The following is a 24,225-nucleotide window of genomic DNA, read 5'->3' as shown; positions in this document are numbered from 1 at the left end:
TGGGGTCGCGAAACTGGACCCTAACGTTAATGCAGTTTATCTCGGATCGAATTAATCCTTAGAGAAATGGAAAATGATCCGGGTTCCAGTTTTGAGTTAAAATGATGAACGACTCTGCTGAACATTAAGGGATTAAAATATTCCAAGTCCACTGAAAGACGAACCACAAAAAGACAATACATACATAAAACGCATTTTCAGTTTTTGGCATTATCATTTTATTTATTCTTTATGGAATTTATCAAGAAAACAACAAAAACAAAACAAAAAGCGAGAAATATCGGAGACCCGAGATGACATTCTCAGTTCATGAGTTTGCGACTTCTGACTTCATAAGTTTTGATTTTTGACTAAATAAGTCTACAAGAATCAAGCTCATACTGACTTCGACCCCCCCCCCCGCATTTCACACCCCAGCATCGTTTACCTACCCTACAAATCAATTAAGTCCAACAATAGGCCTATCATCATTTGAAAGAATATTCATTAAAAATATCAGTAAAGTATGTTTGAGAATCCCTGAAACATTCTATACCCATGATCTATGAACTACATGTATCTCTTAATTTCACATTACGATTCAATGAATTAATTGAATCAATCAAGCCTAGTTATAAGCGGAAATTTACAATACGGGATACTGTTCACACCTCAGTCACCCTTAAAAGATATGGTACCATTGATTCACACACCCCACCCAAAAATGACATGGAACTGCTCAATCTTTATAGAAATGGACTATGATCACATTAAGTCCTTAAAAGTTGGTCAAAATATCTTTTAGTAAAGAATGTTCTTTTACATATTATCTTCAACTAAAACCTCAGCAAGTAAGAACTCGCAAAACTCATAAACTCACAATATCATCTCAGGTCATCCGTAATATGAAAAAGCCTAAAATTGACAATGATTGAAGATGATTAGAGTTAGCTACGTATTTCTACCCCGTAAAATCCACAGGGGTGTGGACCGGTAAAACTAGAGATTGTTTTCAATATCACACATGAATACATGATTCAATATCACCATATTTCTCTATATACCGGGGTATCTGCATGTATATTCAATAGATAACCTCATATTACATTCAATTGTACCTACAGAAGCCCCTCTACGCAACCAGTCATAAATTCATTTCTTCAATTTTTTGTCAATATCAAATAAGTTAGCACATCAATCGATCAATTCAAAGCGTCTTCATAAAGTCTATAAATCCTCAGAGAACAGCTTGTTTCCACTACCAATCACTTTTTCGAGATATAATTCCTAATTACACCAGACAGTGTAGCCTATAATTTTCCTAAGAATCTTGAATAAGTAAAATTTCAAAAAAAATCTTTTCTAATCAATATCTGTCCAAGATCTTTAAAGTTAAAGTCTCTACATATATTCTTATACCATATACTGAACAAAAAAATACAGGTGTTCAGTGAATTAAACCTTAGGGATCAATCAATAATACAGTGAAACCTTGTTAATACGAAACTTGTCGACAAAAGTGAAATTGCTGCGTAAAACAGATTTTTTGTCATCAAAATATTGATTGATATGAATATCTTAGCCGAGACATGCTGGAAATCATCGTAATAAACAGGTTTCGTCTTAAAACAGAATCGCATGAAACGAGGTTCCACTGCATTACACACCTGGGCCCGGTTTCATAGACTGAGTACCATAGTTATCCCTAGGGATAAATCCTCAATCTGGGTGACAACCACTATAGTAACAACAAGAAACACTGGTTATAACTGACAAATTTCAAAATGTTCCCAGGGACTATTTTTCTTCCATATCTATGAAACCCAGCCTTGGTATACAAGAAATTGTTATTCCTATACCCACTTCTTCAACCGTCACATTTTCAAAGGACAAGTACCAACCGTATAAATTCCTTAACTTCGTCACTATCCCCAATATGGTACTCCCGTTAATAAATGAAATCAATGATTATTAAGTAAAAATTCTCAGTAGAAGACACTGTTCAGTGATATTCAAGTTCTTCATTATTGTATAGACTCATTTAAGCAGCACCATGTAGTAATTAAATCATTAATCCAGACTAAGTTGATGATTAAATCGAATTGTCGGTTTCTCCTTTTCTTTCAACTTCTCGTCGAGAATATCCTTGAATTGCTCTAAATGCTTTTGAACGGAAATGCAAAATCCTTTCGACGCTGGCACGAGCGGGAAATCCGGCGGACTGCCGCAAACAGCAGCCCCGCTCGTCGGTAACGCGACACCTCCGCACGCCCCGGCGACGTCATCGTTAGTCGCGATACCGGAAAGATTCAACCAGCCTTGAATTCTATTCACTAATCTGAAATATAAACGATACAGAGAATTAGAAATATTCTGGACGCGGGTAATAAAACTTCAACATCAGCAGGATCAGAAATGATTTCACTTCCGACTTGAATGAGTCTAAATTTTCACGAAGAGGCTCCACGATAAATATTTAGAAGCAAACGAATCTCCGTTCTGTCTGTATATCGAGTCTATTCTGAATCTAAACCAGAACTGAGCCTTTACCAGATAAGACTATCGGATATCTGCAACTGTAGTAGTTCACCACTCACTCAAATTAGAGTAATTTGACATGAAAACAGAGTTTTAATTGAAAATAAACTAGAAATTCTTGAAATAGAAACTAGTATTTTGTCATTTATCATAGTGGAGCTCTTAATTTGAGTAGGAACTACTCTCAAATAGTAGTCATCGTCAGGTCTGCTTTACATACCTGTATCCGTAGCGATTGAAATGCTCTTCGATTTCAGTTTTAAATAACTCTGGTGGATGTGTCAACATTTCTTTCATTGACTGCAAAACATGCACATGAAATGATAAATAAACTATCAAATTTCAAGAGCTTGAAAAACGTAAGACCATTCACGGCGGTACGTTACCTGAACTAGTTTCAAGATCGCCATCTCGTTGTAAACTTTACTGTTTTCACAGCCGACTTGCGTTCCTCTCTGCCGATCGTAACCGGCCTCGTTGTAGTACGGCTCCGAATTCAAAATCAAACCTAAGATCCCGAGAAAAAAAAACCCCAACAATCGGTGCTGTAGATCTATACAAAATCTAAGATACTTCAAAGTTTTTTAATACATACCTTGTATCGAAACGAGAACTTGTAATAGATTTGAATGACTATTCCATAATTCTGTACCCTGAAATAGATAACGGGCATGAAATGACTTTTTTGCAAAAGATCCTGCCGAAAATGACTTCATCCTTATCAAATGGACTTTTCAGGCTATAAACCGACTAGTACCAAAATCTGGAATAGCTCCGAGTTTTCAAATTTAACACACCTTTCCTTCCCATGTTCCCAGTAAACTGACGCAGACTTTTCCCTCTTCGTACAGATTCGGATTGAGTCGCCCTTCGCAGAAACTGACGTAGTGAAACGACGGCGGAACAGACGGATAACTATTCGCTAATTGTACGTCGAATAAAAACAGCCCGTCCTCGTACGGAGTGTTCGCCGGACCGACGATCATCACCGAATATAGATCCTGAAAGATACAAACAAGATAGGCCTACGAGTTTACTATAGTTTTCAAGGGAACAGTCAACTGAAAAATAATATACCAAACATTCAAATTAGTGGATGCGCATTAAAAGCCAATTCATCGAAACATACTCAATTCTGAGTACCAATTCTGTTCAAGAATAGTACTCGACACATTTCCAAGGCCAGGTATATTCCATTTAGGGTTGTGTACTTGCCTTACCACGTACAAGAGCGTGATAACCCGGAGTTTACCAGAGAAAAAGAGCCACTCAATATGCACGTTGGCCATATTTATTTGATGCAACGAAAAACCAACGAAACTTATCCATACACAAAGGATACCCGAAATTGGGTACCCTACACTTGTTAAGTGCCGTACCCGGAATAAGGTACATTTCTATAAATTTGCCTTAAAAGACTAACAGGTCTTAACTCAGATATCATGAACTAATTGGCAAAGGTGGGGCACCAAAAAAAATGAATACAAACCATTCGGTCTTCGAATCCTTTCACCATGATACCGCGAGGAAGACTTGAACGCAATAACTTTATCTGTAAACGAACCGGCAAAATTACAACAGTATGAAAATCTAAGAAAAAAAGTTTGACGCATTAAAGTTTCATCTCAATTCAAATTGTGGAGGTTAAAAAGACCGACCAACCGACCTCTTTTTTAACGGCGTTGAAGAAAGCTTTTCGATCGTTTGGAACGTGTTCTCGGGATTTAAATCGGTGATGATCGGGAGCAGTTTCTAATATCGTAAACCCTGTCGATATAATACGAGCAACGTAAGTTTTACAGTATTCGTAAACATCAAAGAACTAACAGTTTTTGAAAGCTTTCTATAGTGTTTAGATTGAGAAGACATATCTAAGCATTAACCAACAGGGGACGAAATGTCTGCATCACTTTCATATCCCAATTACTTTAGCCTCCTAAATCGGTACTATAAGCTAATTTCTATCCTTTTTCGCTACCTAAACTTGGTTTCTAATTCCGTAAGCCTGGTTGATTTCGGAGTAGTCTTTACTGTACAACTACAGACCTGACAAAAATTTCTAATTGCCTATTTCTCAAAATTAAAGTAGTTCAAAAGGAGTTTCGGGCATTTTGTGCAAATCAAAGGAGTTTCAAGTGCATTTAAAAGCATTTTCCATTTTGAAAGAGTTTTTGAAGGAGAATCAAGGAGTCGTATGGACCCTGACCTGCTTATTAATTAGTAACTTTCAGATGACCTACAGTTTATTTGCACAAGAGTTTTACGATTACTTACTATGTATCCGGTAGTTGATGAAAGGTTGTTTACATTCTAACTCAAAGCTAACTACCAGGAATGACAAATGGCATACTATACCATCCAAATTGCTTCTAGGGAAGAGGGCTTATGTTAAATTCCTAACTTACACTCCCCTTATTCTGACATACTAGCAGCAAAAGTTCTAGACTCAACGACCTCGATAACTAGATAGAAAATAATTAAGGGGCACCAGGTATTTTTCGAAACTTACGTTCTTCTAATTCAGGCATTGGTAGCGAAGGGTCCGGACTGAGAGGACTCAATAATTTTGACGCCGTAATCGGAGTAACAGGTGTAGGAAGCGACAGCGACTCTTCGATCGCCGCGACCGCGTTACTCACTAACCCCGCTATCGTATTCTTCACCGATATCTCCATTTCCTCTTCATTCATATTTTCCTCTTCATTATTCCCCTCGCCGCCGCCGTGACCCTGCCGCTGCGACCACACCTTCTCCATCCAAACGCGATTGAGTTCCGTTTGAAATTTCTCGATCTGCTCTTTCAAACAGTGACACGCTTTCAAACACAGTTGCTTCGCTTTGCGCGGATCGATCTGCGACAACGGCACGTCGGTTTCGCGTTCGTCGCTCGAATCTTTCACGCATTTTCGCTCGTCGAGACTTTCGTCGCCGACCGTGGCGCAGTCATCCGCTGCTGATACCGCGCATGGCTGCACGATCGCCAGATTCTTTGGTCGCTGCTTCGATGAACATTTTCGACTTGTCGTGTCGCTTTTTTCATTGCAGCTATCCGTCGAAACGGCACAGTTTTTATCATTCTCGCAATTTTCAGTCGATGACAGCAAATCACAGCATCCTCCATCGCCGTCTGGAAGACCGTTATTCACTCGTTCGGCGGCGTTCGATTCGTCCAATTTTTTTCCAGCGTCGTTCGATTCCGGAACGTCCGAGCAACCCGTATTCGCGCGATACAATTGCATTACCTGCTTTTTCATTTTCAGAACCTTCTCTTTGCGCACCTCTTTTTTTATCTTGTTCATCGTGTTGACGAGCGCCGTGTTCGGATCGCTGAAGAAATTCAAACCGCTGACGCCGTCGTATTCCATGCAACACTTGTTCGCGCGTAATATAGTCCGGTACGAATCCGCGAGGTGGCCCTGGACGTCGTTCTCGTTTTGGAAGTACAATTCGAGTTTTTCGATGAGCTCGCGCGCGCGATCTAAACTGTCGTCGATTTCGATTTTCAGTTCGGCTTTCATGTCGACGATCACGACGCTGGAATTAAAAATGAAAGTCTATAGATTTGGCATCGTCGTTACCGGGCTCCAACGGGTTTAAATTCCGAATTGAAAAATCCGAATTAAGAGTTCTGCTCTAGTTTAATTGAAAATGAGCTAGAAATTATTCTGATGTTTAATTATTTCGATAAATTTTGTAGAAATTGAATTCTTTAGAGTAGTCTCTAAAATACTACACTCAAATATTAATGGTAGTCAGGTCAATATACGCATGGTACAATTTCTATCAATAATACATACGATTTCAGAAGAATTATGGATTCATTTACATCGTTTATCGGTATATACAAATTCATCGCGAAATTTTGAAAAGCACAAGTACCCATTTTTATCTTGATTCGCATCGTCTTGCGATTCAGGATCGGTTTGTTCGTCTTCCGTCTGCCAGCTATCCACGCTACTATCGCTGTGCTCTGAATCACTTTCGATATCGTCTTCACTACTCCCTAGTGACATCTACAACAACAGTATTTCAGATATGCTTTTTGCCCGGACACAAAATGAACTAAGTACTATATTCAGGGATGAAAACAGCCCTTATTGAAAAAGTCGGAAAATATTCTGAATTAGAGCCGCTTCTCGAATGAGACACCATATTGGTTTCTCCGACTCCACAATTGTTCTAACTACCGCCAAAAACCATCTTAAGGAGCACGCCTAACTATGGAGCGCTCTGCGTGATTGAGGCAATTTACACTGATCTCAGGAATGAAGAAAATGGAAGAATAGGTCGGAAATCTGTCTATGGTCGGAAGATTTTCGTCCCTGAATATTGCGGCGTACCTGACGTGCTTACCTCATCGTTGACATAGTATATTTCCTGAGGGTAAGCACTCGATATCGTCTTATCCGCCCAACTAATACGTATAGTTCCATCCGGTATGACTTCCATTATCTGACCAGCTGCGGCATGCGGAGAGTTCATTCCCTGAAATAGTAGAAGAGAATCTAACCAGTATAGTTACGGTACATCTTTACATTGAGTAGAGCTTTCACAGGTTTTTAGGAACATTTCATTGTAATATGAGACTATGAAAATTACCTAATCAGTAAATCTTAGCTTAGTCAATCTTTTGAGATTATTCTTTTAGTGAATAGTTTCAAAAAAATGTTGGACCTAACCCGGTGCTTAACTCAACCAGGAAGTCATTTACCTCATAACCACCGACTCTGACAACCACTTGATCAGGACTGAACTGGTAATCGGGATGTTCTTTCAGATCGTAGAAACTCATCTCCTCCGGTACAATCGATTCATCTGGTCTGAAAAATAAAACCGGAGATTAAACCCGAGCCAGATTGAGATAAATATCTAAATTTCTTAGATAATCTTCGAAGGAACTTAAAAAGATCTAAATATATCACGATGCTGCAGTTAGTTGATCATCACCTGTTAGCTTTACCAACTTGGTACGGTTTGCACCATTTGACCAAACACGTCCGAGCTTCGTGATCAACTTTCATGACGACACCGTAGTCGTCAGTCGGACAAACTTCATCCACTAGAAAAATGTAAACAACGTAGAACAACTGTAGGACACCAATCAGGCACCTCTATCAGGCCTCCTTCCATCCATGAGATGTGCGTATAATATATAGCAGAATTTAATAATACTTTGTAATGAGTCAACAGTTATTTTTTGCAAAATTTGTCAAATTTCCCCTGATTACTTCAAGATTTATCTGATTCCCTGTATTTCTGGTTTTCCAGGCCTCATTCCATCCATGATAGCAGTATATATAATAATGTTTTTTTTACACAATTTGTCAAATTTCCCTGAATTTTCCCTGATTATTTCTAGATTTTTCTGACTCCCTGAATTTTCCAGTGTCCACCCTTGTCATAGAAAAAATCAATCTATTTATTCGTCCGCAAATATCATTACAAATTTACCTTTATTCCGTACGACGAAATCACCGGGGAAGAATTCTTGTTCGTCGATGTGTTGAACGGGATAAAGTTCGGGCGATTCGATACCCGTTTCGACCGTCCCGTCTTGCCACAAAACGTCGACGAACGAACGCGTGTATAGAACCTCGACGGCCACGCGGTCTCCGGCGCCGACGACTCGCGGCTCCTCTTTCACGAACCGTCGCAACGATCGGCCACCCTTTTTGAAACGGCGATTTCGCAATCCGCGCGTCTTCAATGTCGGCGGTCCAGTGCGCCGGTTCGTCGATTTGCGTCGTTTACTCGCCAGGTCCTCGCCCGATTCTGCTTCGCTGACATCGTCGTCTTCCTTATCGGCGTCCATTCCGTCATCTTCCTCATCGTCGTCATCATCGTCACCTACGTCAGAAGCGCCGTCGATCAAGCCGTTCACTAAATCCCCGCTCGCGTTGACAGCGGCCTCATCTACGCTGTCGGCGGCAGACGAAGTTCTCATGCTCATTGAATTGTCACCAGATGGCGCTGTCGTATTATCATTGCGACCGGAAGCATCGATCACTTCGGAATTGGGTAATATATTGCGAGCGTTTCGGCGATTATCGTTTTTAGTCGTCGTTGAGTTCAACAATTCCGGTTTCACGCAATTTATGAATCCCGATTTCGCCATCGTGTTCAAAATGTTGCTGTTTCGCTTCGCTTGAACTTGATGTAAAACGTCCGATTGTTGAACGGTGTAATAACTTTTATCGCCGATTTGAACGGTCAGGTGTTCGAAATTATTGAATTTCTTCAATCTACAATTGAATGACAAAAAGAGAAAGAAAGTGAGAAAGCGTCCTATATTCCGACAGTTCAAAACCATCTATATTTACTGAGAAATAATATGTAGCTATGAAGCCCAATTCATACACGATGCAGGGAAACACAGAATCAAAAATGTTTGATCTCAGAAACATTGTTTCAGAAACCATATTTCTTGTAAACACACATGACACAGGGAAATGCTCGGAAACATGTTTCTATCTCCTGTTTCCCTGCGTCATTTGCATTGGACTTAAGAAAACCTAGGGGCTAATACCAGACTTTATTGAACGTCTTACAAAATTTCTTATTCTTAACAGCTTAGGCACTTTAAAACCCATATTTCCAAAAACATTCCTTATTTCCATCGTTAGTAACTAACTCCGGAAAGTAAATTATATCTAAAGCATGTCGACACAGATTCAGTTTTCTAAACTCACTTCTTAATATCATCACCTTTCAATATCCGGGGAGGGGGTGTCAGTTTGTCGTCGGGATTTTCGACCGTAGCGTAACCGCGACACATCCAATGCACCTCGACGCTCAAAATCTCGATCTGTTAATTTGAACGATGATATTAAGATAACCAAAGCAACCAAAGAGTTAACCCTTTCACTGGGTAAAACCTAGTGTCGCCCTTTTATTCTTTTAGCCCAATTGATCTACTTACATCAATAACCGTAAGTTTGAATGACTTTTCATTCGTTTTCTGGGCAGCAGACGCGCAATGTACTTTCGTTTGATGAATCCACTTCAACTCGGAATCGTCGTCGATCTGCATTAAATGCCAACAGCCTTCGAGCACTTGTCCGAGGTAATGATTCGAATTCGAAAACGGAGATTCCTGTGAATATTCATTAATACAGGTCATAGAAAATTACCCTTACTTCAACATGAATTTATATCGGTAGTTCTTTACGAATGGAATAGATTTGCGATATATGGTATGCGATAAACATGCACTTGTCATAAAAATCCAATCAAATATGAATCAGGCCTAATTGATATCATCAATTCGAGCTGACTTACTGAATCACGTTTTTCATGGATATCGTACAAATCCGTGAAGTCGCTTAATACTATATCAGCCACCTGTAAACTGTTAAATAACATTCATCAACACTCTCCTTACATTCTAAGGGCAGTGTTCTCTCCAGGTTTTAGAGGGACGGCCACTCCTTTTAGGCACGATGTTATACACTAAACAATGAATGCAGCCCCTTTAAAATTCCATCATATGGAGAACACTGCTTCGGGCGATTATATCCTAAAATCCCCCAAAACACCCATCTGTCAAAGATGAAAACTTCCTGTTAAGAAATAACAGTAAACTTCGCAATTTACTTGCTATATTTTGATATTTTTCTCTTAGTTGAGTGTAAATTCATGATGAATGATTAATTAAGAAGAGAGACCTGTACTTACACGGCTCCGTCATTGAACTTGACTGTTACCAGTTGCTGGGGATATTCTACGTTACCAACCCACGAGTCCATCGTCACTAAACCCGGTTCAAAATCCCATTCCTGTAATACCGATAATACCTTCTCTCGTAGTTTCACGATATAACCTGTAGCCTGTATCGCCTGTAGCCTGTATCCGATACAGGCTACAGGTTATACGTCATACTATGCAAGCAAATTTTATCCTTCAACCTAAATAAACTCCAATTCGGTAACCGTCGGTAAGCAATTCTGGTCCCAACTGTAACAATTCAGGCATAGTTTTCTGCACCACTACAAACATTTCTAATCGCCTATTTCTCAAAATAGAGTGTGTTTTATAGGAGGTTTGGGCATTTAACTCAAATTCGAGGAGTTTCAAGCACTTTTAAAAGCATTTTCTGTTTAGAACGAGTTTTTTAAGGAATCAAGGAGTCAGAAGTACCATGTTGTGTCACATAGCTTAATTGTACATTTGAATTAAAAAATAGCGGAAATAAGTTTTCTTATAACCCCGAACTCCCCAATACAACGGGCCTGCTGAGTGCTGAGTGCAGGAACCCACAAAGTAGTCCAGGGTGCAGAGGGGAAATTGAGGATACGTGCTGTATGGGTTAAAAACGTTCTTTTCGTGGACAGTCAACAATCAGTGTTCCCTCAACTGGACCACGCTTCGTGACAATATTGAATAGGCCTAAATTAACATATATAGTCATTATAAGCCACACACGGAGACGATTTGGCCCGGGCCAAATTGGCATGGATCAGGCTCGGGCCAAATTTGGCCCGTGCCTAATTAGGGAGCGTGTTCAGACGCAAACGATTCACTCGATACTAACCAATGCTCGAAGCAAAGTGGATCATTTCCAGTGCCAGTTGCAATTAATTCAAACGCAATCATTTGTCTGGTGCTGAAATTCGGCTCGGGCCCATTTGGCACTTGTGAACAGTTGTGCCGGGCCACAATTTGGCACGGGCCAAAAATGCTCGATCGCGGCTATAGACTGTGTTCACTTAATTGAATATAGAGTTTAATTAGTTGTATAGTCGTAGCTGTAAGAATTAACGAAAACTTACGTGTATAGAAAACAGGTTTTTACTGTCGACATTGAGTATGACGGTATCGGTAGCGAGCACTTGTAGATGTGTCATCATGCGAATATCTTTAACGCATCCTCGTTGACTGTTTTTACCAGAGATCATACGTCGCACCGAATCTCCCGGCATCAACGAACGATCCGAGCAGTACAGCTACAAAATATCATTAGGATTAAGCCCCGTTAATTCATCGTTCTAAAAACAAAAATTTTAAATTCAATAAATAGTTCCTCAATGGTTAGGAACAGCGTTCTCCGTATACTGGAAATAGGGGCTGCATTCATTAAAAAGTATGACATCGTGGCTGCTGAAGTAGCAAGGCTTTCGATCCCACCCAACAAAATACAGAAAATCAAGCTAAATTTTGGTGTAATCTTCTATTTTTCACATTAGCTCGATATAGGATTGAGTTCAAAGCAATTATCAGCATTACTAGAATATTGACATCCACTTTGGTAGGGGCAGCAGATTTGGGGGGGGGCTGATTTTCTGATTTTTTGGATTGTAAAAATGAAAGGGATGGCCGCCGCTCTAAAACCTGTTGTGGAGAACACTGAGAAGGGGGAAGAAACTTTTCAAAACTTTTAAAAGTGACTATTAGAGGCAGCTCCAGGTGGCTATGACAAGTGCCCACCAAAAAACATACATTCATCATTTTGGCTGGCTTTTGGAAGGGCATCCTAGATCTACATGTAGGCCTAGGCCTACCAGGACGTAAAAACTGTTAGGCCTAATATCAATATCAGAATGAATAATACAATCTAAATTGCTTTCTCATTGGAATAATACAGCAATCATCAACAGGTTTCTATGGGTCTAGATATCCAGGCTAATACCCGGTACATCCTTGATTATTGTTATTATCTTGAAGACTAATACGATGAAATTATTAATTTTTCTATATTTTTTCTAAAATGGTTGCAGCTGTTCAACTCTTCAGCAGGCACCAGCTGTTGTAAGAGATCATCAGCCTGGTAGGCCTAATATAACTAGACACAGATCATTACAATAAAATTAAGAACTCATAGGCTTATACCATTGGTCCCTATTAAAGAAGACGCTATGGGCTACAGGCCCAATAATTAAATCTAACTTCACCAGGGCCTATCATTACCCATAGAATAATGAATTCAGCAATAAGGAATTCAGAGGATTTTGAAAGAGTTCTGGGATTTTGAAATAAAGTTATAGGCCTAAAAGAAAAAATGAATCGATTACCAGGGCAAAGAACAATAGCCAACTTGACTGGAATCCAATTTGGAGCATTAAGCCATAAGGCCTAGGCCCTATCTAATCCGGTCTGGAAGATTTATGCTTCACTGATAATAAAAGACTAGTAAAATATGCCAAATCCCTCAGTTCTTTCACAAACTCCTAGCTAGTGGAGTGCGTCCTAATTTTTTGTCACACCTCATTGACTCTTTAATAAACTGTCAAATTAATTGTGAATAAATGACATGCATTAAAATTTGCGACTACCAAAAATTAGCAAGCTAGGCCACCCGGAATGCTCTCAAGTCAGGTTGAAATAGAATTATACCATGATGTGACACACTGTGGTAGTAGTGGATAGGATACGTATATCTAAGTAGCAGCTTGTGGTCGCGCATGATTGAATTTGATTGATTTGATAATTACCTGATTCGGATTGACGACTTCCTCGTTGCCTCTCGGGTACCAGGCGACGCTGACCATGCCTTTTTTGAGCGTCGGGTATTCTTCATCATTTTCATCCTCTTCGTCGCTGCTGACGAATTCGCCAGTTTGAACCAGCAAGCCGAACACGACCCCGCCTTTCGAGTATTTGTAAACCTCATCCTCCGGAAACACACTGTACTCCATCGCCATTAATTGAAAGTTAGTCTCTACAATTTCTCCACCCAGACGCCGTTCTATATTCGTTAAATCGTTAATTTATTGACAAATGTATGAATACATGATCTTATAATCAAATCGGATGCCTCTCTTTTGTATCCGAATCATTTTTTATAACATAATTTATTGACAATTTCAATGATTGATAATAAGATCAATAAAATCTAAATTGAATTTCAATGAAGATCCGCTAATATCCCAAGGTCGTTGCCCGAGTTTGACAATCTATGGGCCCAAACTTGCTATTTTTGTCTCCCCGACGACAAATAGCGGCGTTGGAGTAAGGACTTTTGGTTCATTCAATAGTCCACGTTGAAATTTAAGTTTCGAAAAAGTCAGCCTTCCACTGAGTTTGCTGCGTGAAAGAAAATACGCCTTCAAAACGAAATTTCGGATCATCGAAAGTCAACCCTGGTAATTGAGTATTAGATATCAAGGCTACTAAACATCAACATGGCTACCAACATTGTCAAAATTTTCAGACTGTCAAAATCGATTGCTACCGTGCGAGCCAATGCCGTGACGGTAGTGCCAGTCCGTACGTCAGTTTATTCGTCATCAGGTAGTCTGTTACACGAACCAAAGCGCACTCGATTAGGAGTCTTGAAAGTGATGGTGGCTGTTATTCCATTTCTCTACCTCGGCGCCACTGCTGCTAAAGAAGGCGCCGAATTCCTCGAGGAAAATGATATTTTTGTCCCATCGGATGACGACGACGACTAAATGAGAAATTTCGATCACTGGGTAAAAAAACATTTTGAATTTTTAGATTAATCCCAGATTGGAAGTTTAAGAATTGATTAAAGTTTCTTAACTTTTAGTCTTCAAAGTGTTCTGCTGTAGGGCCTCTGTGCTCTTCACAACAGATTTAACCTGTTCTTCAATGGCAATAGTGACCAAAATTTCGTCTGCTGATTTTGCCTATCGTTTTACCAAAGCGACTGAGGTTTTGGTCGGCTATAAAATTGTACTAGTACAGCACGGCACACTACTACACGGTACATAGGTGTTAATTGATTAGCGGAAGATGGTCTACTCTAAATCATCTAGAATAGGTTAATGCCATTTGGTACAGGGTGTGAACTATATCTTGGAGCGAAAGGGTTAAGGGTTTCCATTAAGTGATAGCCCCATAATATGTATTAATCCATAAATCAATGGTCAAGAATTCGATACAATAAATCCAGTTGTCGAAATTCTTTCCCATTCGGGACAAAATATTTAATTGAGATTCATGTTCATTTGAATGAGGTTTCCTCTGTTATGAGCTGCATGTGTACCTAGATAATAATGGTTGTGTGTCATATATAGGCCAATAATCTAATTTGATTTTCTATTCAATTTCAGCTCTGAAAAAAAACAGGAACTAAAATATATGGTGTGTTGAATCCATATATTTTGTCCAAACATAGCCGCAATATTTAAGTATGTTTTGACAAAATGGAACTACTATACTGGATTATGATGTGTTATGGGACAAAAAACTCAAGATTCCATGGATTTACCTCGAATATTGTGCAGTATCTGGAAAGTCGAAAATAATACGTTCAAAAAGGTTTCTTTAGTACATACTCGTACCTCTTTGTATTGGAAAACGATGGTTGCAGTGATAATACCCAGTAGTCCATTTTATGACAAATAAATCCTAGTGAACGCGAACAGGCCATAAATTGTCCTTTGTGCCACACCTAGTATAACTCTTGACAGCACTAGGGCTCGTATTTGCGTTTGAGGTGAATAGTACCTAAAATCATCCAATATCCCAGGTACTATATAAAAAGAAATAGTACCTGGGATATTGGATGATCTAAGCTGCTATTCACCCCAAATACGAGCCCCTGTGCTTGACACTTAGTTACAAAGAGATTTTGTTAATATCCTTTGTAGAAATGCACTGGTTTTCATTCGACTAAAATACCTTTGAGTTAGAATCTCGATATTGATATATTGTACGATCTTCTTATCTATCTATGCCTAGAGAGCTCACTGTCACTAATATTGTATTATAAAATCACGTATTAGTTTTTTGTGTTTTCGTAATATCGGCTTCTATGATGTCTACACAGCCAGATTTCTACCAGTACAACATGTAGTTAAGATTTAATAGATCAGGAAGACCAAAATTGCCGGTTCTCTGGTTCTTCCATGGTAGCATTCTGTGTTCGTAATCAATATCTAGAACAAGTTCCTTTTCGACAAAAATCAAATTTTGACCACAGACTGTTTTTCATTTAAGGAAAGACATTTTTGTGTTTCTCTTCATAGAAATCTTTCGCCCAGTTATGAATAAAACTGTTGTAAATAATATGTATCATACATTAGTAATTTAAAAGCACAAATGCGTTAGCGAGCACCTTTTTTGGTTTTTTGTCATGATGTTGTCGATGTTTAATGAATGTCTAACCTACGTTTCTTTTTAAGTTTTTGCGCGTGTGCATATCTTTTGAAAATAAAACCGATGAAATATTGATATTCGAAAAAGTTGCTTTCCGAATTGTTTATTACCGGAACTCCCACCCAGGATTGGTTTCCTCAGAGAGAAAATCTATCGGTTCTTCGCAACCCAAGGAGTCTTCTGCTATTGCATTATCCACCGACGTTCATAATCCGCTTGTGAAACCATCTGCAAGTCTACCGTGAAGTACATGAAAACATGAACATGAAATTCTAGTAATATCACAATATATTTATTTGAAATGCACTTTAGGTTGACAATAATTTTAGAAATGGTAGCGTCTGAAGAAGTATTAACTCGGTGCTGAAGGATTGAGTCGATCGGTGAATAATTCTGTTTGATGTATGTGTCCGTTGGTCGGTAAATTCCGGTAAATCGAATGTGGATTCATCGAGTTCATGGGGATATAATACAGAGGAATAAACGCTACTCTTCCGCTTGACCAAACCTGTAAAAAAAATTTATGCAAATTAACTCATCGAGCCAAGGTCTCTGGACAGTAATTTTTTGGTGAGATAATGCTTACCACGGTCAGCACGGCGCCTTTGTCGAAATCGGGTTGAAAACTGATCAGATGAGGTTTTTCGCCCGGATGGCCTCGGATAAATCCACTAGAAAAATATAAGCAAATAATCATGCATATTCGCTTTTAAAGGTATAATGAAAAACGATTGTTTGCAAAATAAAATTCAAACTTACCAAGGAATAATTTCAATCATATTATGAACCTTTGTTCTGAACAGCACAACCAAACTCGAACCATTTTCACCATTGTCTGAGATGAATAATCATTCATAATAGATACATTTTTAAAATATCTTCTAGTAAAGGGTCACATGTAATTTCGATTCTTACCTGTGAATTGAACAGCCAAACGTTCACCAGTCGGATCCCAAACCATTGAATGCACCGTTCCTCCAACCCTGATCAAATCGAAAAGAACAAATAATGAATCTAATAGTTTTGCCAGTTCAGCATCAGGGTCAAAGTACAAAGCACCAAATCTTATCTAAATTGAAGATTTCTGAATTGTGCCGAGTGGAATACTGTTGTAAATTCTGCAGTTAGAGCTAACTGAGTTTAAAGCTGGATCTAATCCATTATGGTGAGATCAGTTTGACACTGGAGTTGAATTCGAATCAAGAATCCTCATGAAAATGAACTAATTTTCTAAGAATTTGAAAGTTCAAATTAATTCAAAGATGATACATCAAACTAGAGTTTACTACAGTCAGAAGTTTGAATGATGTAACAAGGTTTTCCCTAAATCCCTCCGGAATCAACAAACCTTATTGTTTCATTGCCGCCAGATGTGACTTCCACTTCCGATACGTCGATACAGCTGATCGCCATTTTTGATCCGCCGATCATCGCGCTGGACGTCTGCTCGATATTACCAAACGTTAACGAATAGATTGTTGGTTCATCTCTCGTAGCGAACAATAAAACTGTTCCCTGTGGATTCCAACAAGCAACCTAGCAATGAGAAATAACTCAAACGAGTAAATCTTAATAGATCGGTGACTGGGGTCCCTACAGATCAGTCATTCCTGGATATAAGGAGTTTAAAAGGAGAAAATTTCAAGGAAGTGTCTACATCACATTCATATCCCAATTACTGTAGACTCCCCCTAAATCGGTACTGTTTATCTCAGTAAACCCTGTACAACTTACAGGGTTACTGACAACTCTTTACTGTACTACAACAAACATTTCTAATTGACTATTTCTTAAAATTGAAGGTATATTAAAGGAGTCTCAGGCATTTTGCTCAGGTAAAAGGAGTTTCGGGCACCTTTAAAAGCATTGTCTGTTATGAAGGAGTTTTTAAGGAATTATGGAGTCTAAGGGACTCTGTTTGTAGACTCTTCTCGACTAAAGTCCTTCCAAGTTGAATTTTCATCTAACTCAAACACAAATCTAAGTATCATTGCGCATCAGAATACACCGTCTGACTCAATAATCACCTACCTGACATCTTCCAGCTAACTTCGACCACTTTTCACACGTCCACGTTTGACTATCCCAAACTCGGAAAATCGTCGAGGGCGTCGCAGAGAGTAATTTGCTGCCATCTGGTGACCAGCGTAACAGTGACACGCCGCCCCCTCCATATCGACGTAACGGTATACAAACTTCCGTAGCAACGTCCCATACCTGTATATTATATTAATAAAAAAAGTCATGAGTCATTTGGGGTCAACTAGGCAGTCCCTAGACTTCCGAATTAAGTGAGTTCTAACTGTAGTCATCTTCGGGAATACTATCTATATATAGGCCTATTAGAATCGAAAAGATGAATAAACTATTAACTTAAGGAAAATATTTCTGAATTCTTTTTTCATAGTTAATGTGGAGTTTCATATATACAGCATGGACAGCATGTTTTTCATCAACAGTTACAATAGTATGGTTGTTTCCAGTAGAACATCATAACAAATTTGCCAATTTGGATCAAATGTTATTTGGTTTGTAATATCCATTCAATCATTTTATATCCGAATTCAGATGGGATAACAACTAGCAGCAGTACCAGTACAATTTAAATTTATTTACCATCATGGCTGTATCAGCCGCTGATGCCGACACAAGAACGCCACCTTTTGGACACCAGGCGAGGCTTGTAATCGGGCAATGCCCGCTCTGACTGAGAACCTGAACCGAACTGGTTGATGGCCTACAAAATCAAAACGAAGAAATATTCTAATTCTATGAGCTCGGGTGGACAAGTCTCTACTGAAAATCATCTTCTAATTACCTGGTTGACAATGACATAGGATCTACATGCCAAATGAGCACACACGTCTGACATGCAACGGCTAGAATTGACGCCGAAAATGGCCTTAAAAAGAAAAGTTGATTTGCATTCAATGCTGCATGAAATCATGAATTACAATAGCGAGTTCTTGGATCTGTATTATCAACATACTTCCAAGCGACTTCCGATACCCCTTTCTGCAATTTGTGTTTAAGCGTTGGCACGATTTCCGTTTGTTTACTGTAAACACGTATTGAATCGTCTTGTAAGCAGACGGCGTATTTGATGATATGCGGATGCCAGACAAACGCTCGAATCGGACTGTTCAACCTGCAATGTAGAAATAGGCCAGCTACAGAATGAGAGAACCTGTCGACGAATCTCTGCAAGCCAATCCACTTAACGAATTATAGAAATCAAAATTTACGCTTTATTTCGAAAAAGTCGTGTACTCACCAATCTGCATGCGATGAAAATTCGGTTACCATCCCATCGCTCGACATCTAATAATCGTGAAAGAGTGAAGACAATGACCGTCGTTTCGAAAAAAAAATTCACCATAGTGTCAGTTAGATTGGTTTGTAAAGAACTCACCGATAGATGAGGGAACATCGAACCATGTAACGAATTAATCCATCTAACTGCTGCTAACAGATACGTGGATAGTTTAGATACTGAACTGTTCTCGTTGACGAGTTCTTCGAGGACTCCTGTTATACCGTGTTCGTACCTATCATTCAATAATAACAGTATTTGGTCATATGGTTTCATAGGTTATACAGTTTAGTTTTTGTACGAATTAGTCAAAAGTCTGTTGGCCATGTCTAAATAAGGCAAGATTTACTGCATCAAAACCCCGAGGAATATCTTCAAATTGATAATGAGCTGCAAGAAAACAGATTTATCTCAAAGAACACATTTTAATACTAGAAAGTCTGCTAGTTGAAACCAGTTTATAAGGGTTGAAATTGTTCTATTTTCAATTGCAAAGTTCCAGGACATTCCAATCAAATAGATTTGCGGTTGTCAGTATATTTCAATCAATCATTATTTCTAATTACCACGCATGCAGAATTCTTCTTCGCAGGGTTTCGTTGTGTTCTATGAACGCCGACCGGGCCGATTCTTTCGTTAAAGTCGGTTTCATCATTTCACGCGAAACGGTCACATCGGGGTAATTCAATAACTGCAATAAAATTCATAAAAGCAACGGTCACTTTATCGAGCTTCGAAATCTAGGGCCTAACTAATCTAGGTTTGAACAGGCAATCAATTCAATCTTTGAATTCATTTGTGATTCATAAATATTGATAAACCTAGGTTAAAAATGTAAATACAGTTAACCTCGCCTAAATCAGACATGGACAACTAGGACTTTTGACTAACTCAGACAAAAAGGAAATTATTTTTCTGACTTCATAACTTATTTTCCTATCTCTAATTTTGACGCTGCTTGCCTCGGACCAATTCTGCCAGTCCCAGTAGGTCCAAGTTAGACGAGGTGTACTGTAATATGTTTACCTTTGGAGTGTGCTCGATTTCATCATGCGGGATAACTGCCATTGTGCCGTCTCTTTCACATATTGTTACCATGCCTTCAGCAGGTGGTAGGTTAAACGCTCTTAAGCTGCTCATTCTCTGCAAAAAGGTAAAACAAAATTAAGATCATGCAACAGAATCAATTTCATGCAGTAGAAAAGATCAGAGCTTCTGGCAGTAGAGTAGTGGCAGAGCCCAGTAGCAGAGAAAGGGCCAGCCAGACAGATAGAGACAGCGCGGAAGAGTGAGAGGGAAGATGGGTTGGTAGTGGTAGCCCAGGTCCAGGAACTGGAAGAAAACGAACCAGAAAACAGCAATCTTACTATCTATTTTGTTTCACAATCTATGAAAACGTTTTAACAGTGATTTCTGGGTTGCTTAGACTAATCAGAAATAGAGATTTTGTGAATAACAGTTCATATCTCCCATCTATTTCTTTAGAATAACAAAATTAGCGGAAAAAATATTGAAATTAAATTTCATACGGCTACTTCGTCAACGACCTTGGTATTAGAAATAACCACCTGTACCGCTTTGTAAAGCAGATGGCAGGACCATACGGTAATCAGGAATATTCGCGGGCCGCCGCCGGCTGGGAACATTTAAGTCTTATGAATGAAAGACTGGTCGAAAAGCGCTAGATTCGCAATTACGACATATTTCATGAATTAATATCGATTCCCTCTTGACTGCGATTGTGTGCAGCCAGTCCGGGCTGCAGCAATTCACAAGACCCCGGGTCAATTCCGCGAGTCCCGACGCGATAATTCCAGTCGGCCGTAGTATTCAAGTTCTCTGCGATACCTGAGTTAGATAGCTCTGTCCCCTGCATTTCAGGGTGAAATTTCTTCGACTTGTATCTCAGGTTGGCAAGCTACGGTCGGTTTGACGACTCGGCAATACGACTACATCCCTGGTGGATTCTGTGGGACCATCGCGAGGACTCACAATGAAAAATACAATTTATTTATTGCTAAAATAGAATTTGATCACCATCAAACAAATAAAAACAGTCTTCTTAGAGCTTACAACCCGGATCTATTGGACGAATCGATCGTGGCTACGCCGTTGACCGAAGGACTCTTACACGTGTTAGAGTCCATCGTTGACCTTAACTAGAAATATATCAAGATCTCGTCGATGCTTTTATTAATTGTGAGAATCGTACGCACGCCCAGCGAGTTGTCATTGTAATTTGAAGAAAGCATTTGAGATGGTTTTCAAAAAACCATCTGCCTGACCGAGAGTCGATAGACCCCACTCGAGCAACAATGAATGGACAAACGGTACAATGGAAATGTCAGAATCAATTCTACTGCCCAAATCCCTGTTTCACGACACGAATTACTAATATTTATTAGAGATATTTGAATAGGTTTACGAAAGGGTCGATGATGATCCAAGTGAATAGTAAACTCCATTTTGTGTAAAAGGAATCGGGCACGTCGTGTGAGCTTCGTCTGTCATCCCACGCGGTTTCTATAACGGTTCATATAGTATTACTTGGGTCCCGAAAAGTACATTTTGCCCATCATAGACTTTTCTCCGTAGGCCTACACAGTCATATGCATCCAAAAAGAAATAAGCGATGATAAGAAATCTATCAAATTCTTTTTGGAAGCAAAAGTTGCGCTAAGATCATTTTCCAAAAAATCATTCGATGAACATGGAAAAAAATAGCGCAAAACCCATGATCATTTGTTCAAAAGTTCACTTTAAATTTTAAAATTCCTTGCGTTTATCGTCGTTTTTATCAGTTTCTAAGCCTGTAAAAATCGACGCTACCTAATAAACGGACCCGTTATCGCAAACACCGGTACAATATGGTGAGGTAGGCCTAGTGACAGACCTGGAGGCACGTCATGATTTTGACTTGTTAGGTCAGATGTTTTGTTTTGTCTATCGGCCGTGCTATCTTCGCGGGATTCAGAGAAATCAATTGTTGCTTGCGATATTAATGAAATCTGCGTGAATCCGCGACCAAGGTGACAATTAGCTACAATTTGATAATTTAAAGAATACTATACATTTCGTTTATATTACTTAACCGTGTCGTAGCTGTTCTCTGTTTAGGGCGCTGGTAACGGGCAATTATGAGGTTTTAATGGCGCCTGGGCCTATTGACATCCCGATAGGGGTTAAATTGCTATACGGTGTCATTTTTGAAAGGATAATGCTACATTTCAACTTTATGGCAGACGATAGATTATATTCCCGATAGTGAAGACGGATCTCAACCCGGATAATGTCGTTAGGCAAAATACGAAAGGCATTTAATCAAGCCGGACTTAAGCTAAGATAACCTTCACCAGTACACCGAGCACTACCGTTTTAGCTACTATTCCGACGTTCTCAAATCCATATCAAAGCACTTCCTGACAACGAGACGTAGAAATTGAGTATTCGTCGCTAATCTTTTCGGCTGACATCGCATCGTTTATTTGTTAATTTGAATGATAAGTGGCTTAATAATCGGAAAGTAAAGTGAGATAAGAGAGAGAGTGTTGTCGGGAAAGTCGTGGGAATTTCAATCGACTGTCGCGCGGCGTGGAGCGACCAGCGAGGATATATATAACAACGTCGTCTCTGGATCAGTGTTAAATTAACTTCAACAAACGACTTCGTCAAATTAAATGTGAGTAAATCTATGATTCAAATTCATTCTCAATGGAGTTTTACTTCAGCTTAATCCCTATCATAAGTATCAATAAGCAAATATTGGCAAAAAGATCGTATGAATTCGTATGTTGTGTTTCTAAATGAATCAAAAAATGCGGATGAAGTTGTAACTGTGTAGAATATTAAGTGGAAAATCAACAACAATTTTTGAGAAATTAAATCTAAGCCGAACAACTAGGGTTTGATATTTCGTTATATAGTTTCGAGTAGTACTTAGGAATCCTCATATGGTAGTGCTTATAGAGAAGCCAAGCAAAATCTGTGATTATATCGATTTTAAAGACACAAACTTTTATTAGCCTTTATTATTATAACCTTGGGTTATAAACTTAGTATTATAGTATTCTCCTCGCCAGAAGTGGCTATTCTACTGTTTCAGTAGCATGACACCCATTCAGTCGCTCACATACATACATCATTTTCATTCGAGGGTCCTCGTACAATTTCAAACTTTCAAAACACTATCGTAAATCACGACGGCTTATTTGATAAGCGTTATAAACCGCTTATCGGATATCTTCGCTGCTCGAGAGCGAAATCGCTTCTCACTTTTCACACTGTCGCTATCATCAGTCGCCACCCAGCTCGACCCGTTATCTGTCCCAGTAGCAGTTTATCGCCTGCCACGCTTGAACATCAAAGTGTAATTAGATTTAATGCGATCTGTCTAACACCGTTGATGCAACAAAGAAGTTTAATCCGGTTTTACTTACTTCAGTTATCAGTTCGTTGCGTAAATGATCCTAGTTTAGAATAAAAAAACGTTGCAAAAATTAAGATTATTCCTTCAAAGATCTACCAGAAATTGGAACCAGTTCTATATTTTTGTGTCTGTGCTATTGGTCTATTGAGCAAAATAAAAACTAAAATAAAATGCAGGCGTGGTAAGTTTGAAAGGGACACCATAAATTAAGAAATATCAAACGAAATCTACCAACCAAATAAAAAACAGGGTCAATCCCTATTCTAAGATTAGAAAAACCTTTGAAGTTCTGTTACGATGGGCGACAAATATAGAATCAACCCACACTCCCACAACCTTAACAAATTTATTCTGTAACTACAGTTGCATCAAGCTGCTTTTGCAGAACTGATTTAAAAACGTGTTACAAGTCTAAATCCTGAGTGAGGGTAAAAAACTCATTCAAGATCGGATTATCAAAATGCGTCTTCATCAGAAAAGAGAATTTGTTTCAGTGAAAAAAAGATGATTGCTTCTCTTGGGTATATAGAGTAATATTTATTTTCACCTGGGGATGACAGGGATGGTGCTTAAACACCTGTTGTCCCGCATCACCGCTAATGTGATCTTCGCCTAATTGCCAATTACCGAGACTAATTAAATTTGAGCAAAATTTTTGGCTGCGCCGAAGGTAGACTTCTTATTATTGCATTGTGATCCATATTCGGCGAAAACCCCGGAGAGAAGTCAAATTATAGCGTTACTTATTAAACACTTTGACATCTGTTCCCCTCGCTTCCCAGAGATAGTGTCACCTGCCCTTGCTAACCTCCGACGACAGCAGAGGATATCAGATGATGCCCTATATTTGATCATGTCACGCTACATAGTGACAAGATGGTTTTTAGAATGTTACATACATCATAAGTTG

The 24,225-nt window shown here is 39.1% G+C and overlaps 2 protein-coding genes across 5 annotated transcripts; both read right to left on the bottom strand.

Annotated features, from left to right (window-relative positions):
* Positions 1–211: 211 nt before the first annotated feature.
* Positions 212–13,157, bottom strand: LOC141903786 ((E3-independent) E2 ubiquitin-conjugating enzyme UBE2O-like). Its single transcript, XM_074792100.1, has 19 exons — positions 12,945–13,157; positions 11,286–11,459; positions 10,192–10,292; positions 9,796–9,865; positions 9,437–9,610; positions 9,207–9,322; positions 7,969–8,759; positions 7,465–7,576; positions 7,229–7,337; positions 6,871–7,002; positions 6,397–6,530; positions 5,027–6,051; positions 4,184–4,284; positions 4,007–4,069; positions 3,315–3,518; positions 3,113–3,170; positions 2,904–3,025; positions 2,738–2,817; positions 212–2,317 (listed from the first exon to the last, which is right to left on the bottom strand). The coding sequence occupies exons 1-19, from the start codon at positions 13,152–13,154 to the stop codon at positions 2,050–2,052; spliced, it is 4,044 nt and encodes a 1,347-aa protein (XP_074648201.1). The 5' UTR covers positions 13,155–13,157; the 3' UTR covers positions 212–2,049.
* A 2,689-nt stretch (positions 13,158–15,846) lies between these two features.
* LOC141903558 (aladin-like) lies at positions 15,847–20,436 on the bottom strand. 4 transcript variants are annotated; one of them, XM_074791725.1, is made up of 14 exons: positions 20,419–20,436; positions 19,916–20,032; positions 19,456–19,580; positions 18,989–19,124; positions 18,851–18,897; positions 18,566–18,724; positions 18,395–18,478; positions 18,193–18,313; positions 17,608–17,793; positions 16,925–17,112; positions 16,492–16,559; positions 16,336–16,411; positions 16,163–16,247; positions 15,847–16,084 (listed from the first exon to the last, which is right to left on the bottom strand). In XM_074791725.1, exons 2-14 carry the CDS (start codon positions 20,027–20,029, stop codon positions 15,929–15,931), a joined length of 1,545 nt encoding a protein of 514 aa, XP_074647826.1. In that variant the 5' UTR covers positions 20,030–20,032; positions 20,419–20,436; the 3' UTR covers positions 15,847–15,928. The 4 variants fall into 4 exon arrangements, with proteins under 4 accessions (XP_074647826.1, XP_074647827.1, XP_074647825.1 ...); XM_074791726.1 differs by lacking the exon at positions 20,419–20,436 and adding an exon at positions 20,238–20,401; XM_074791724.1 differs by lacking the exon at positions 20,419–20,436 and adding an exon at positions 20,257–20,401.
* Between the last annotated feature and the right edge of the window lie 3,789 nt (positions 20,437–24,225).

Source organism: Tubulanus polymorphus, chromosome 4, assembly GCF_964204645.1.
Source record: "Tubulanus polymorphus chromosome 4, tnTubPoly1.2, whole genome shotgun sequence".
Classification (NCBI taxonomy): Eukaryota; Metazoa; Nemertea; class Palaeonemertea; order Tubulaniformes; family Tubulanidae; genus Tubulanus; species Tubulanus polymorphus.
The sequence above is the reverse complement of the archived record's forward strand: the minus strand, read 5'-3'. Positions and strand labels throughout refer to the sequence as shown.